Genomic DNA, 15,458 nt, shown 5'->3' with positions numbered 1-15,458 from the left:
ATTGTGACCAAAAAAGTCACAATTACCTTTTTTATTTTTTTTTATTCAGCAGCAGAAACGGGCTTTCAAAAATATTAGACCTACCTGAAAAGCACTGTTCATTTTATTTGTATCTTTACTCTATTACTTTTATTTATGCTTTTGCTTGATATTAGATTGCCCGTTCTTATTTTCTTTATTTTTGATAGTATAGTCCTTTTTCCGTAAACACAGCACATTCCAAACTATACTGAAACAGTGACTCTATAACCGCGATACAAACTGATCCGTAAGTAATTTGAACCGCTACACCCCTATTAAAAATGGTTAATTTCTTCAAAATGCACATATTTTGTGAGAAAGTGTGACATGCTAAAGCAAAACATGCACTATTTTTAGAATCAGCACCCCAAAGTTAGTAAGAAACAAGTTCTGGACTTCATTCAACAAATATAATGCAAAGCAACGTCATTACACCACTTTACAATTTTGCATATGAATAATAATTTTGGATGGATGCCTACTAAAATTAACACAAGTAGAGACTCTGTGACCTAAGGCAGTAACCTTTTTATTCATTTAAACTGAATGCAGATCAATGTAATACAGAGTGCACATGCAATATTTCATTTTTGAAATATATATATATATTTTCAAATGTCAAAAGATACTTAATTGTATATATATATATATATATTTGAAATATATATATATTCATTCGAGGTGCCATAAATGAAAACAATCAGTAAACAAATGTTGTGAGATCAAAAAAAAAAAAAAAAAAAAAGAGATATAAATACAGTAGTGAACACCTCTCTTGAAATACTGAGTCTGAAAATCAAGCATTAGTAACAGTGGCACATGACAAGAAATCAACAATTTATTCATTTTGAAAAGAAATCAAGCCCTATCCTGAGATAAACGTACAAAACACTCAAACAAGTTCAAAGTTTATTTCATAAGAAGAGATTACGAAAATGAGGAAATTATATATGAGGCATTGTGATATGAAATAATACTTCCAAAACAAATGCATAATTCTTAAATGTCTCATTTGCATACTTTAAAAGGAGTGCTTGAAGTTAAAAACACTCCCATTGTGGACCAAACCAAACCTCTTTGTCTTTTTCCACTCGTTTCGACTGATTATACGAACATGGTAATTTGTGAATTTGCACATTGAGCATATGTAGCGATAAAGTTATAACACTCAATCACAATAGAATATAGACTACAGAGTACAGTGATAGGACAAAGGAAAATGCTCCAATCAGCTGACAATATTATTTAACATTGTAGTGATAGTCGTCATGACAAGAACACGTTTGTGCACTTCAATATCCTTCACAAAATAATTAAGCAAGATATAGAAAAAACTATCGACTGATTAATTGATCGATTGAAATGAAACTAGTGAACGCTTTGTGCATTAGAGAATCTGAACTAAACTACAACAGAGCGACAATCTGATTCAGAAAGCTTCAGCTCACCTTAATAAAAAGTTGCAAGCAGCCTCTCAAAGTTTTGGAGGTATCTTGGAGAAAACTGAAGGTATACTGATTATATTCAAGCATTTATAGTCATCACCCTATATATTCATACAGTAAACCGCACAGGTATTACAAATGATTTTCAAGTATCGTATTTAAGGGATTTCAGAAAGCCACTAGTTTTTGTTGCTGTGACTTTAGGAGGTACCAGTCCTCTGACACTACGTGGTATTTGGAAAATATTAATTTCTATTTTAACTTCAGCAGGCAAGCTCATGCACCCCTAATGTAGTCTATTCCGTAAGTTCTGAAAGAATTCAGAACGACATTAGAGTTATGATTATGATTATGGCAAAGCAGCTTTAAACCTGTAGCACTAGCACTGTACTCACACTTTAGGTTTTTGTAGTAGATATTTCATAAATAAATTCTGTGCAAAACACACACTCAGAAGATCAACTTAACGTTAAGCGGCAATAAAAAACATCTCAGTATTTTTCAGCATCATCACTAACCCTGAATGTGCCAAAGTCAGCTTTGGACCTGAGATATATGAAATTGTTTTTCTTTGTCAATGATTGTTTTATAAGAAGTGGCTCTTAAGTTTTCTCATTAGTGTAGCTGCCTGTGTGTTGTTCACATAATTCACATTAAAGGGATAGTTCGCACAAAAATGACAATTTTGTCATTAACTACTCACCCTCACGTCGTTCCAAACCCGTGAGACCTTCGTTCTTCGTCAGAACACAAATCAAGATATTTCTGATGTTATCCGAGAGCTTTCTGACCCTTCATAGACAGCACTGACATGTTCAAGGCTCAGAAAAGTAGCAAGGACATCGTTAAAATAGTCCATGTGACACCAGTGGTTCAACCTTAAAGGAGAAGTCCACTTCCAGAACAACAATTTAGAAATACTTTACTCAACCCCTTGTCATCCAAGATGTTCATGTCTTTCTGTCTTCAGTCGTGAAGAAATTGTTTTTTGAGGAAAGCATTTCAGGATTTTTTTTCCATATAATGGACTTCATTGGTGCCCCTATTTTGAACTTCCAAAATGTAGTTTAAATGTGGCTTCAAAGGGCTCTAAATGATCGCAGCTGAGGAAGGAGGGTCTTATCTAGCGAAACGATCGGTCATTGTTTTCGAAAAATAAAAATTTGTGTACTTTTTAAGCACAAAAGCTCATGTTGCACAGGCTCTGGGATGCACATTCACGGGTTGTTCTTGAACGATTCTTTCATTTTGAACAAATCTTTAATGTGACTCGGGGAGTGATTCGTTCAGTCGTGCATGCGCAACATCCTATTAGGTTCTGTACTGGAATTAGTGATGCTGATTTTGCTAAAATGAACAAAATGACTCGAGATTCATTCATTTTGCTGAACGAGACTCAATGGTCAGAGTCGGTAAAATGATCCGAACTTCCCATCACTACTACGAATCATGTCTGAGTTCATCGTCTGTGTACTCTGGCTAAAAAAAGAAGAGTATGTCGAAAAACTCCATTTTATTTTCCCCAACAAATTCACAATTGTCTGACATTATTGTACCTTTTTGTTGTACCTTACTTGTGCTTTCTTAGTCTTTGTGCGTTCGCTTTGTAAACACTGGGTCTGTAGTTCCGCATGACCTTTCGACGTGATTCAATAGTACGTAAACACGCACCCCAGAGCCTGTGCCGAAAAAAATTACCAATCGTTTTGCTAGATTTGAAGCTGCATTTAAACTGCATTTTGGAAGTTCAAAATCGAGGCACCAATGAAGTCCATTATATGGAAAAAAATCCTGAAATGTTTTCCTCAAAAAACAATTTCTTCACGACTGAAGACAGAAAGACATGAACATCTTGAATGACAAGGGGGTGAGTAAATTATTTGTAAATTGTTGTTCTGGAAGTGGACTTCTCCTTTAATATTATGAAGCTGCGAGAACAAAAATAACTTTATTCAACAATTTCTTCTTTTCCGTGTCAGTCTTCGCCGTGCGTTTACAAGAGTATCACAATGTGATATTTTTGGGTGAACTATCCCTTTAATTTTATGATTATTTACTTGCTTAGTTATATTTAAAAATGTATGTCATTCTTCTAAACGGCCTGCCTGCAAAATTGGCGGGAATATGGCTAGAGGTCTCACTTTCTGACCAAAGTACAGCTTCAATCACGAACGATCCGGGACTGAGATTCTCTCTCTGATGGTATATCAACACGCTGTTTCAGATCTTACCCTCTCAAATCAGAGTGGAACAGATCAGCATTACAAAGTCTTTAAGGGCCGTGGTGTGATTTCAAATGGCTGGCTGAAATTCCTGGCATGTTAAAAACAAAGCATTCAGTTACACAAAACAAACTCACAATAAACCTCTGGCACACCAAGTGCTGCTTCAGTTTGAAATAAGACAATAGCTAGAACCACAACAAACAGATCGAAGTGTAAGAAATAGCAAAATAATTAACAGTTAGTGACCATTTTGATTACTATATATAAAAATGTACGCAATGACTTGTATGTCTGGATGGCTTGGAACCGTTACGTTACACGTTGGTGGAGATCTTGTACTTCGGAGACATGTTGCTGTGGAACCAGATGAAGCTAAAAATGACACCCATCGTTTTCGGGATGCTTTCATCAAAGGCGAAGGTCATGGCTTCGTGAAGGGGAACTTTGACCACCTCGATCAATTCGCCCTCTTGGGGTTTACCTCCTCCCTCTCCGACGCGATTCTCATCGGACACCTCCGCGTAGAACATGGTCTGCTTCGATCCGGTCACTCCGACTCCTGACCTGTGGGGGAGGAAAGCACAATGGACTCAGGACGCTCGATAATGACAAGCCAAAAAGAGCAACATGAGAATACAGAAACCTAGAGATGCAGATATGAACTATGAATGTTCTGTTTTGAACATTTTGAGCAAAATTGTAATGCTAAACACAACTGTTAGATTTATTTCTGATTTCAAATGTTATCAATCTGCAACCCTGACAAAGAGCTTAGTACTTTTTAGCATGATTTGAGCTAAAGAAGCCAAACTGTTAAATGCTAATGCTAAATACAACTTTAATTAAGATTTTATTTCTGACATGAAATGTAAGCTTGACAAACAGCACAGTTTTAGCATGATTTAAGCTAAAGAAGTCACATTGTTAAATATTAATGTCAAATACAGTTGTTGCTAGAGTGTATCCCTGACTTCAAATGTTATTGGAATGTAACCTTGACAAATAATTTAGTACAGTTTCACACGATTTAAGCCAAAGAAGTCACATTTTTGCTAAATGCTAATGCTAAATACAATGTTATTAGCTTTCATTTCTGACTTCAAATGATACTGAATACACTGAAGTTAGCTTTTCTTTCTGACTTGAAATGTAAGCTTGACAAACAGCTTAGTAACGTTACATTTTTAAGGGGTCATGAAACCCTATAGCCCTATAGCCCGTTGCCACGTCACAAACTGTGATGTCAGCACAATGTAGATTTTAAACCCGGAAGATGAAAATAGAGCAAAAAAGCTCAAAATTAACCAGTTTTCTCCAACAATTAAAATTAATGGACGCTAACAGTGTCATATATGATGTGCAACACAAACACCTCTGCTCAAATCTCAGAAAAAGTAGTCTGGGGTTTCATGAACCTTTAACATTATCTGAGCTAAAGAAGCCAAACTGTTGCTAAATGCTAATGCTAAATACAACTGTAGTTTATTTTATTCCTGATCTTAAATGTAACCTTGACAAATAGCACATTTTTAACATCATTTAACCTAAAGAAGCTTTAGTTTTGTCAAATATTAATGTCAAATACACTATTTTAGAGTGTATTCCTGATTTGTGATATTATTGAAAACTTTGATAAATAGCTTAGCACATTTTAACATGATTTAAGCTAAAGAACCCACATTTTTGCTAAATACAAATGCTAAATTCACTGTTATTAGCTTTTATTTCTGACTTAAAATGTTATTGGAATATAACCTTGATAAATAGTACATTTTCACATGATTTAAGCCAAAGACGAATTTTTGCTAGATTAATTATTGGAATATTACCTTGACAAATATATAAAAATTAACTATGGTTTTATCATAGTAAAAGTGTAATAACCATGTTTTTCTGGCATATTGATAACCATTTGTATAACCACAGTTTTACTACAAATACCATGGTTAAACTACAGTTAATGTAAACCATGCTTGATTTGTGGTTACCATGGTTTAACTAAAGTATCCATGTTTTTTTGGTTTTATTTGTAACCATTAGTAAAACCATGGTTAATTTTCTTAAGGGTAGCTTACCCTGGTGAAAAAACAGCATATGCTGGTAGGCATGCTTTGATGCTGGAATGCTGGTTTGGTAGGTTTTGATGCTGGTTTATGCTGGTCCTTGACCAGCAACATGACCAGCAAAGGACCAGCATAAACCATCATCAAAACCTACCTAACCAGCATTCCATCATCAAAACATACCTACCAGCATATGCTGTTTTTTTCACCAGGGTAGTACATTGTCACATGATTTAAGCCAAAGAAGCCACATTTTTGCTAAATGCTAATGCTAAATACACTGTTATTGGCTTTCATTTCCAACTTGAAATATAACCTTTACAAACAGCTAACATTTCTAATATAATTTGAGCTAAGAAGCTACATTTTCTTGCCAAACTGTTACTAGTTGTCTGTTACTGTTGTTGTCAAATTGTACTCCTGTTTTGAAATGTCACTGAAATGTAACTTCTGCAAACAGCTTAGTGAATTTCTGTCTTTCCCAATTCAGCTCGATAGGAACTGTACTGTACTTGTATGTTTATTACCAACCTATAAACTAGCTGCCTAAGGGTGGTACCCAGATGGCAGCAAGTGCACTAACTGCCATTCAAAGCACTTACTTATGAAAAAAATCCCATCCATTAAGTAATGAATGAAAAAAAAAAAAATCAGGGATTTATAGATGTGGAAATATCCACCACTCAAGCAGCTCACTGGCTTTATTGTGAAATGGCTAGATTAGGCAGGGGCACAGAGGTCTACTATAAGGACCTGAAGGCATGGAGAAAGACCTCTCATACCTTAATGGACAACAACACAATGCAGCAGCATCTGGTAAGCGCCACTGTGACTGAGGCGTTACCTCACCTGAGACTCTGTCATGGAGACGTCACCATGGAGATCTCCCCTGACACCCTCAGAGCATTAGAGATGGGAAGCTTCCAAAAGCCCTTTCTTGTCCTAGTATTTTATAGTCTGAAACAGATTTTTTGAAATGAGCTCATGAAATATGGAAGAAAATTACAAGGCCGTGATGCACCATCGAAGTGATGGATGATGGCCCGAGGAGGTAAAAATGGAACAAGCCCCAGCAATCCGTTTCTAGAATGAGTTTAAACTAACCACAATGGGTGCCTTGCAAAAACTACATCTGAGCGGACGAATTTCAAGAGAATCTCCAGGACTCCTCTGTGTCTGTCACCAATAAAGAATGGGGTCTATGCTGACACCCACTCATGAAGAACACAGACAAGATATGACAAATGAACAATTCTGAAACCCGCCTAGAGCTATTAAGGGCCCAGAAGATACGGTCTTCTATTAAATCTGCAAGAAATTCCCATTTAAAAATGTCTCAACACAGAAGAATATGGTTTTAAACTCTCTTTAAGAGAAAGTTTAGGAAACAGTTAGTCCATCTAATTGTAAATATGGAAAAAAATATTTTCCGAGTTGTGTATTCTGATGTAAAAATAGCGCCAGGTAGCGCCAGTAAATCACAGAGTGCAACCATTTCACGTCACCGAAATAATGGCGCCCCCCATAGTCCAATATATGTATAAAACAATGTGGATTTTTTAAATAACATAAATCTTTCATGGGTTTTCTACTACATATTTCAAGACACCTATGTTATATTATGCCATAAAAGTCTTATTTCTAAAAACAAACTGGTTGGTGCTGTGGTCTAGTGGTTCACATAAATGCACATATGGACAATTTTCTCATCCTCTTGCTTCTAATTACTAAAACTGGAAAAAGGACAATTTCACTGTGTGACACAATCAAACCGAAGAAGGCCATCATCTCTCTGCATTCCTTTATGTCTACCCAGTCCATAAAAGCAACAGGTGCAGTGTGAGGTCCACAGGTGTTTATTATGGTGCAGTCAGCATGTGCATTTGGGAGGAGGATGGTATTTTAGCTAATCAGGGAAAACTGTGGCACGGATCACAATAAACAGCAACAGGCAGATGTTGCAGACTCACACACACACAGACAGGCAGGTGTGTGACTCTGGCAGGTGTGAGGGGGCAGGGGTTTACGACAGTCTCGTCAATGAAGACTGATAAGAGCATAATGCGGCACTGTTTCTTCTTCCTTTACAGAGGAGATTGGGACAAGTATTCCCCTGAATGCTTTATCTGAGGTTCTTTACTCTGGGGGGTTTAGGGGTAATAATGATGGAGATGATGGTTAAATATTAAATTGGGAAACAAAAAAACAGTTAAGATAAAACACGTATGTCAGTCATGATGTGTCACTACCAGACGTGACATTCCTCTATAACACACTCCATACACCACCCGTCAAAAATGTGTGTTTTTTTTTTAGTTTTTTACATGATTTTGATAGAAGTCTTATGGCATCCAAGGCTGCATTTATTTGATCAAACATACAATAAAAACAATAATATTGTGAAATATTATTACAATTTCAAATAAGATTTTTATTTTAATATATATTATAAAACGCAAAGCTGCATTTTCAGCAGCCATTACTCTAGTCTTTAGTGTCACATGATCCTTCACAAATCATTCTAATATGCCGATTTGGTGCTTTTTTTAAATTAAAGAGGTTCACCAAAAAATTAAAATTCATTCGTCACCCTCATGTTGTTCCAAACCCATAAGAACTTTATTCATCTTCAGAACACAAATTAAGATATTTTTGATGAAATCCGAGAGCTTTCTGACCCTGCTTAGACAGCAACACAACTGACATGTTCAAGGCCCAGAAAAGTAGTAAGGACATCATTAAAATAGTCCATATGACATCTGTGGTTCAAATGTAATTTTATGAAACTATGAGAAATTGTTGAATAAAGTTGCTATTTTTGTTGTCTTTGCGCACAAAAGTATTCTTGTTGCTTCATAAAATTACGGTTGAACCACTGATGTCGCAGTGACTATTTTAACAATGTCCTGACAACATTTCTGGGCCTTGAACATGGTAGCGGTCTATGCAGGGTCAGAAAGCTCTCAGACTTCATAAAAAAAATATCTTAATTTGTGTTCTGAAGATGAATAAAGGTCTTACGGGTTTAAAACAACATGAGGGTGAGTTATTATACATTTTTGGGTGAACTATCCCTGTAATAATGTTAAAAATGGTTGTTCTTATTTCTGTGAAATAAGTTCAGGGTAGAAAAAAATGAGGAAATTCAAATAGAAAATAAAGAAACAGCATTTATTTAAAAAAAATCTTTTGTAACATTATAAATATCTTTACTGTCAGTCTCCTCTCTGACTGATGAAAATCAAAGCCTCTTTGCTGAATAAAAACATAAAAAACCCAGCGTACTTATAGTAACAGTAGTATAATAAGTACTACTATGTAATATATGTAATATATGTAAACGATAAATATATATAGTCTGCCTGTCATTAATCGCAAAATAAATCATCCTGAAGGGGTTTATTTTGTGTTAATGACTGGGTCACTTTACAAAACTAATTTACTCTAGAAAGCTAAGATTGACTAATCAGAATCAAGTATTCCAGAAATAAAGAAAATAAACAAGTCTGTATAAACCTCATGACTTGTTTCATTATCAGCGTATCACTGACAAGCCTGCTTGTATTATTATTAGCCACTTTCACACTTGAAAGCTGCTAAATTTCCAGAATAACATTCCCACATCCATTATTAGCACAAGCAGCAGCTTTCAGTGTTTTATACCCACTGACATCACCAAGATACATGACACCTGACACCAAAGCAAGAAATAACCTTTAACCAAACTTACTAAAATGTAATTTCTTAAAGGGATAGTTCACCCAAAAATAAAAACTAGGTGTATATGCCTTTCTTCTTTCAGACAAATACAATCAGAGTTATATTAATAAATGTTCTGGCTCTTCCAAGCTTTATAATGGAAGTGAATGGGTGGTATTGCTCAGTATTCCAATAGAAGTCCAATCAAGTGAGTCCATTAATCATAAAAGTACTCCAGACAGTTAATAAAGGCCTTCTGAAGCAAATCGATGGATTTTTGTAAGAAAAATACCCATATTTAAAACTTTGTAAACCATAATCTCTAGCTTCCACTGACTGTTGTTCACAAGAGAGTGGTGTTTCCAGGACGTAGATGTAGTGTAAACTCCAGTGAGAAGTGACAAATGCGGAAGCACAGAGGAGAAAGCAAAACAAAACACCGGTCGCGAATTAGAAGTACAAAACCAGGATCTGTGAAGAAAAATGGTGTCGATATAAGCCAAGAGTAGACTGGTTTTCCTTTGCTAAACAAAGGAAACTTTGCTTTCTGTGCACTTGTAAACAAAACTTGGTTCTCATGAGATTAACATGAGTTTACGATAGGCCTACGTCATCAGCTGGAACGCCACTCTCTCGTGAACGTGTATGATAGTTAGTGGAAGCTAGAGATTATGGTTTATCAAGTTTTAAATATGGATATTTCACAAAAACACAAGTTTTACTTCATAACTCCCTGGAGCCATGTGGAGCATATTTTATAATGGATGGATGCACTTGATTGGACTTCAAAATCTCAACACCCATTCACTACCATTATAAAGCTTGGAAGAGCCAGGACATTTTTTTTTTAAATAACTCTGATTGTATTTGTCTCAAAGAAGAAAGTCATATACACCTAGGATGGCTTGAGGGTGAAAAAATCATGGGGTCATTTTCATTTTTGGGTGAACTATCACTACATCACGCTAATAGATTTTGACTTTGAGTCACATGAGCTGATATGTAAATACTTTCTATAAATTGCACCCATGAACTTACCATAGGATCAGAAATTTCACATAGGTTCTCACCTGTAGGATGTGATCTTTCTCAGCTTGGTGACTGGCACATCATAGCCGCACTCTTCCAGTACTTCCTGCCTGGCAATCTCTTCCAGAGAGAGGTTGGGTTTGTCCACCAATCCTGCGCACAGCTCGTAGGTCACACCCGCCGAAGCAGGAGGTTGGTGGCTTGATGTATCTTCGCTCGTCTCTCCTGCTTTGTCCTCTTCCGGGACTTTAGGTTCTGCTGGTGCGGCTTCCGCTGACTCTTCCTCCGCAGGTTGCAGGGGTTTCGGTTTGCTCCGCTCCCATTCGCTCATGTATACAGCTGCGGAGAAATGAGACGTGTCACTCATCGTTCAAGAGTGCTTTCAAACACAAAGATAAATGAGGAAACATCTGAGTACATAAGCACTTTGATTGATGAGGTCTCAAACATCATGTAGGTACAAGTATGTGTTTGAGAACAAGTTGCAGAGGGGTCAACGAGGGCACCCAAAAGCTCCCAGAAATGTATAAATATAAATATTTGTGTTCAAGTTGCTTTTATATGGTTTAGAAAAAAATGTGAGAAAAACTTCTATAGTAAATAAGTAAAAGTTTTTATATTTTATTTTAGTTAATGACTTTTTTAAAAATGGTTTTAGCTTTAGTTAAAGCTAATAACCCTGAGATGAACCTATGGTTCACCACACATGGGTTTGAACCTACAACCTTCCAGATATCTACACCCAGATCTTTAAGTACTACGCCCTTCAGACGAATGTACTGTACTGTACGTTTGGGACCGACTGAGAGCTCACTTAAAGAAAAGCCATCCTTGAGAAGACTTGTTCTTATGTTTCCCTGCACAAGGCCTGCCTTTTCATTTCAAGCATTGTTTGAAGACTACAGAAAAGGAAAAAAAAAACCTGTAGAAAGACGTCTCTCTTTCAATGCAAGGCTTTCCTTCCATTCTGAGAAGCAGGGCGCCGTCCCTGGCGAGCATGTATAGAACAATAGTGTAACAGTGTAGCGCGGGGCCAAAGCTTCTCAGAGAGCACTGAAAAATGCTCTGTTTGCACGACGACCATCGACATGAAAAATGTTCCATTATGACATTGTTATTGTTTTAGATGCCGAGTCTTTTAGGGCTTTCTACATTGAATTATGTCAATATGTGCCTTTGTTGTGTAATCTAAACATTAAACGTTTCATTTAGAAATCACTATATGATACAAGGTCACTAGACCAGATAAAAAAAGCTTGAAAAGTCATAGAAAGTGCAACACGTTTAAGAAGAAATTACCTGAGTGGATGTGGCAAGGTTCAAAACTGTTTGTTTTACCAGAAAAGAAATGTCTATCATCCATGTTATTCTTAAGCAAACATTTCAACATAGCAACACTCTCTAACAGCAGTTATAAAACGGCACCCGATATCTGTTGCGTATCAGATGTTTGTAAAATCTGCAGCACAACAAAAGATATTTCATCATCTCTTTCAAGTAGAAATAATAGAGGGATCTGCGTGTTGTACGTCACTTTGTAACAAGATACTTTATTAATGAAGTATGTGAGAGAATGCTTGAATGTGAGTTTTTGTGAAATCAATATGTGTGTCAAGCTGTTGTTCTGCTGTCAAATCATGCTACAAATCCAAAGTAAGAATAACATTAAAAGAAGATTTTCGGGAAGTATTGAATGTATCTGTCCCACACAGGCGCCTGGGTTGTGTAGGGTGAGGGGGAGTATAGGTTAGCAAGACAATTCAGACAGATACAAAACAAACAGGAAATATTAGTTTAGTGTAAAATGCCTCACACATTAGCTTTCTTGAAAAATGTTTTTTTTTGAGGGCTTTTCTAACAAGGAAGTGTAAAATTCACAATTGAATTGAGAATTGTTTTTAAATTCAAAATCAGAATAAACAGTTGCAGCATTGGAATTCAAATTTAAAGAAGCAGAATTTCATTAGTGGTGTGGTTTCTTTTAAATAGAATGCAGGGAGTGGAATTTACTGAAATGCAATTCAAATTCCAACTCGTTAAGTAAAAGTGAGTCACAACTCTGATATCTAACTGAAAAACCTTACAGCCTTAAACCTTCTAAAGGTCTAAGGGAAGTTTACTACCAGTCAAAAGTTTTGAACAGTAAGATTTTTCATGTTTTTTAAAAGAAGTGTCTTTGCTCACCAAGCCTGAATTTATTCAATCCAAAGTATCCAAATGTACTTTGCGTCAAATAAATGCAGGCTTTACTGTTCAAAAACTTTTGACCGGTAGTGTAGGAAAAACAAGCTGTACAAAACAGTCATTAAATTGGTGGAAAAAAAGATTACAACTAAAATCCATCAAACTCAAAGACTCAAGTATGGAAAAACATCAGGAATTATTAAGGACTGCAGGGCGTTACCTGGGCGGAACTGCTTGACCAGGATGAAACAGTGTGAGGTGGTGTTGAAAATCAGCACAGAGACACTGGAAAGGAAAGAGGGAAGAACAAGGCATTTAGAAGTTGAGATGGCATTTAGAGAAGCGGTTCCAGTTTGATCAGTACTCAACAATGGATATCTTTGCTTCCTGATAATGCATCCAGTCGTGCCGGAGCAACAACACAACTGATCCAACAACTCATCTAAGCTTAGCCATAAAGAGAGAAAGTGAATGTGAGCATGTGTGTGAGAGAGAGCGAGGCACATGGACACCCTTGCTCCATCAAGCCCCAACAAATCACCCTGGATTAACACCTTGGATGTGGTCTTGGCTTTTCACTTTATCTCAGTTTGAGACTGAACATAATGCCCTAAGAAGAAGAGAATAAATCCCTGTGTCTTAGAGATCTCTGTATAATAGGATTTATCCACTGAAGCATACTGGGATAGCCAGGCCTCAGTGGGCTGAAAGCAAGCTAATAGCTCAGCATGGCATGAGGTCAGAGGACAGATTGTTTCTGTACAGCATATTCACACTCACACAAGCAACATCTTCCCCCACTCTTCAAACAAGCCAACACGTACCTGACATAACATCTGTCTCAAGCATTTATGAGAGATTTTAAATAGACAAATCATTGATAATAAGCTGAAAGTCAAATTTACTTATATTAATTGAACTTAGGTTTTAAGTATAACCCTGTTCAGCACTGAACTGGCAAGCTATTCCAGCCACAGTGTTGAACCCATTCCACATTGATAATAGGCTCAAAGTCAGATTTATTTAGTTAATCGGCTGTATTAATTAAACTTCTGGAGATGGATCAAGCAATTCCAGCTGCAGTGCTGAACCGATTCCTTATTGACAGTCTCCGCATTATCCTATCTTGTTGTGCATTGATAACAGGCTGAAAATCAAATTTAGTCAACTGGTTGTATTAACTGAACTTCTAGAGATGGATCTTGATAATACATATAACACTGTTCAGCATTGAACTGGCAAGCAATTCCAGCTGCAGTGTTGAACCGATTTCACATTGAGAGTCTCCGCATCATCCCATCTTGTTGTGCATTGATAATAGGCTGAAAGTCAAATTTATTTAGTCAATCGGCTGTATTAATTGAACTTCTAGTGATGGATCTTAGTAGTAGGTACAACCTGGTCGGCATTGACCTGGCAAGCAATTCCAGCTGCAGTGTTGAACCGATTTCCCGAGTCCATAATCTATAATAACAATTCCTCAATATTATCCCCTATTGTCTTCGCACTGTTTTCGCTTGAAGCTTAATTTATGCATACTTCTCTTAAACAATATTTTTCTTGGAGAAAAGCAATATTATGGATGGAGGACTCATATTTTAGCTGGAAACAACAGTTTGAAGTTAAAAATGTCATAATACTGGATTCATTTCCTGTAAACACAATGCTTTTCTCTTTAACTGATGGACTGGAGTTGTATGGATTACTTGTGGATTACTGTGATGTTTTCATCAGTTCTTTGGACTCTCATTCTGACGGCACCAATTCACTGCGGAGGATCCATTGGTGATCAAGTGATCTGTATCTTTTTGGGGTGATCTATTCCTGTAAGGTGCGGACACATTAATGAAATTTCGGCAAAATATTGTGTATAGCAAATGTAAGGCAATATATGAATCACAGAAGTCACTTTAAAAACAAGCACCTTCATACTGGTCAACATGGAAAATGCGTGGGCAACCTGAACCAGGAGCGAAAATCTGTTTGGGCAAATCTTTCGCCCTTCACGTGAAATTCCCAATTGTTCAACAGCGCCCTATTGAAATGACTAGATTTCACCTGGAAAATTCAGCAAATGGCCGTAAATGTGACCGCACCTTTAGAGTGCAAGATTTGTTGATTGTCACAGGCCTCAGATCATTATATGCTATAATACTTTGTATTAGTGTGATTGTTTCGATGGCAATGGAGAGAGACGGCTCTTTGAGTGGGGAAAACGGATATGTCTGTAGAGGCAGGAAGCCCTGCCCTGCCTTTCCCATGGTGAATGCGTGCCAGAGATTACCACACTGCCTGAATGTAAACGTGCACACACTTCTGAATCTTACCCACAATATGCATTCACATACAAGCATTTGTTCTCTTCTGAAATAGTTTTTTACATGGCTATACATAGAAATAATAGAGTCTTAGTGAAGGCATGTACAATAAGGTATTTTGGTAGCATTTTGGTTCAACTTATCAATTCTGGATGCTAATTTTCCGTATTTTATACTTAGATCACCTTTGTTGCTTACAGTTAATCTTCAAAGTGATGCGGCAAAATGTCCGTAATGAAATATTCAGACAAGAACAGAAAAACAAGAAAAATATCATTTCTGGTTTCGGCCAAAATTGTTTTGGAGGGCAAAATCATTAACCAAAACTGTTAGAGCTTCTTCAAATATGAAGAAGCTCCTGAATTGATATGACTCTGATCATACACAGACTTCTGGTAGGAAGCGCTATCATCTGGAAACGTATATTCAACCAGTTCGAAAAAAAAAAAAAAGTTAAGATCCTCCCTTTATCTT

The 15,458-nt window shown here is 36.7% G+C and overlaps 1 protein-coding gene across 2 annotated transcripts in view; it reads right to left on the bottom strand.

Annotated features, from left to right (window-relative positions):
* Window positions 1-534: 534 nt before the first annotated feature.
* nudt14 (nudix (nucleoside diphosphate linked moiety X)-type motif 14) overlaps window positions 535-15,458 on the bottom strand; it is a 50,777-nt gene continuing 35,853 nt past the window's right edge. For both annotated transcript variants that reach the window (XM_051138061.1, XM_051138060.1), the window contains 3 exons: window positions 12,887-12,951; window positions 10,524-10,821; window positions 535-4,255 (listed from right to left, as the gene is read on the bottom strand). In XM_051138061.1, coding sequence (XP_050994018.1) covers window positions 4,006-4,255; window positions 10,524-10,821; window positions 12,887-12,951 — 613 coding nt within the window. In that variant the 3' untranslated portion in view covers window positions 535-4,005. The remainder of the gene's footprint in view (window positions 4,256-10,523; window positions 10,822-12,886; window positions 12,952-15,458) is intronic.

This window comes from Labeo rohita, chromosome 20 (assembly GCF_022985175.1).
Source record: "Labeo rohita strain BAU-BD-2019 chromosome 20, IGBB_LRoh.1.0, whole genome shotgun sequence".
NCBI classification, from domain to species: Eukaryota; Metazoa; Chordata; class Actinopteri; order Cypriniformes; family Cyprinidae; genus Labeo; species Labeo rohita.
Note: the sequence above shows the minus strand (reverse complement) of the source record. Positions and strands in the feature narration are given on the sequence as shown.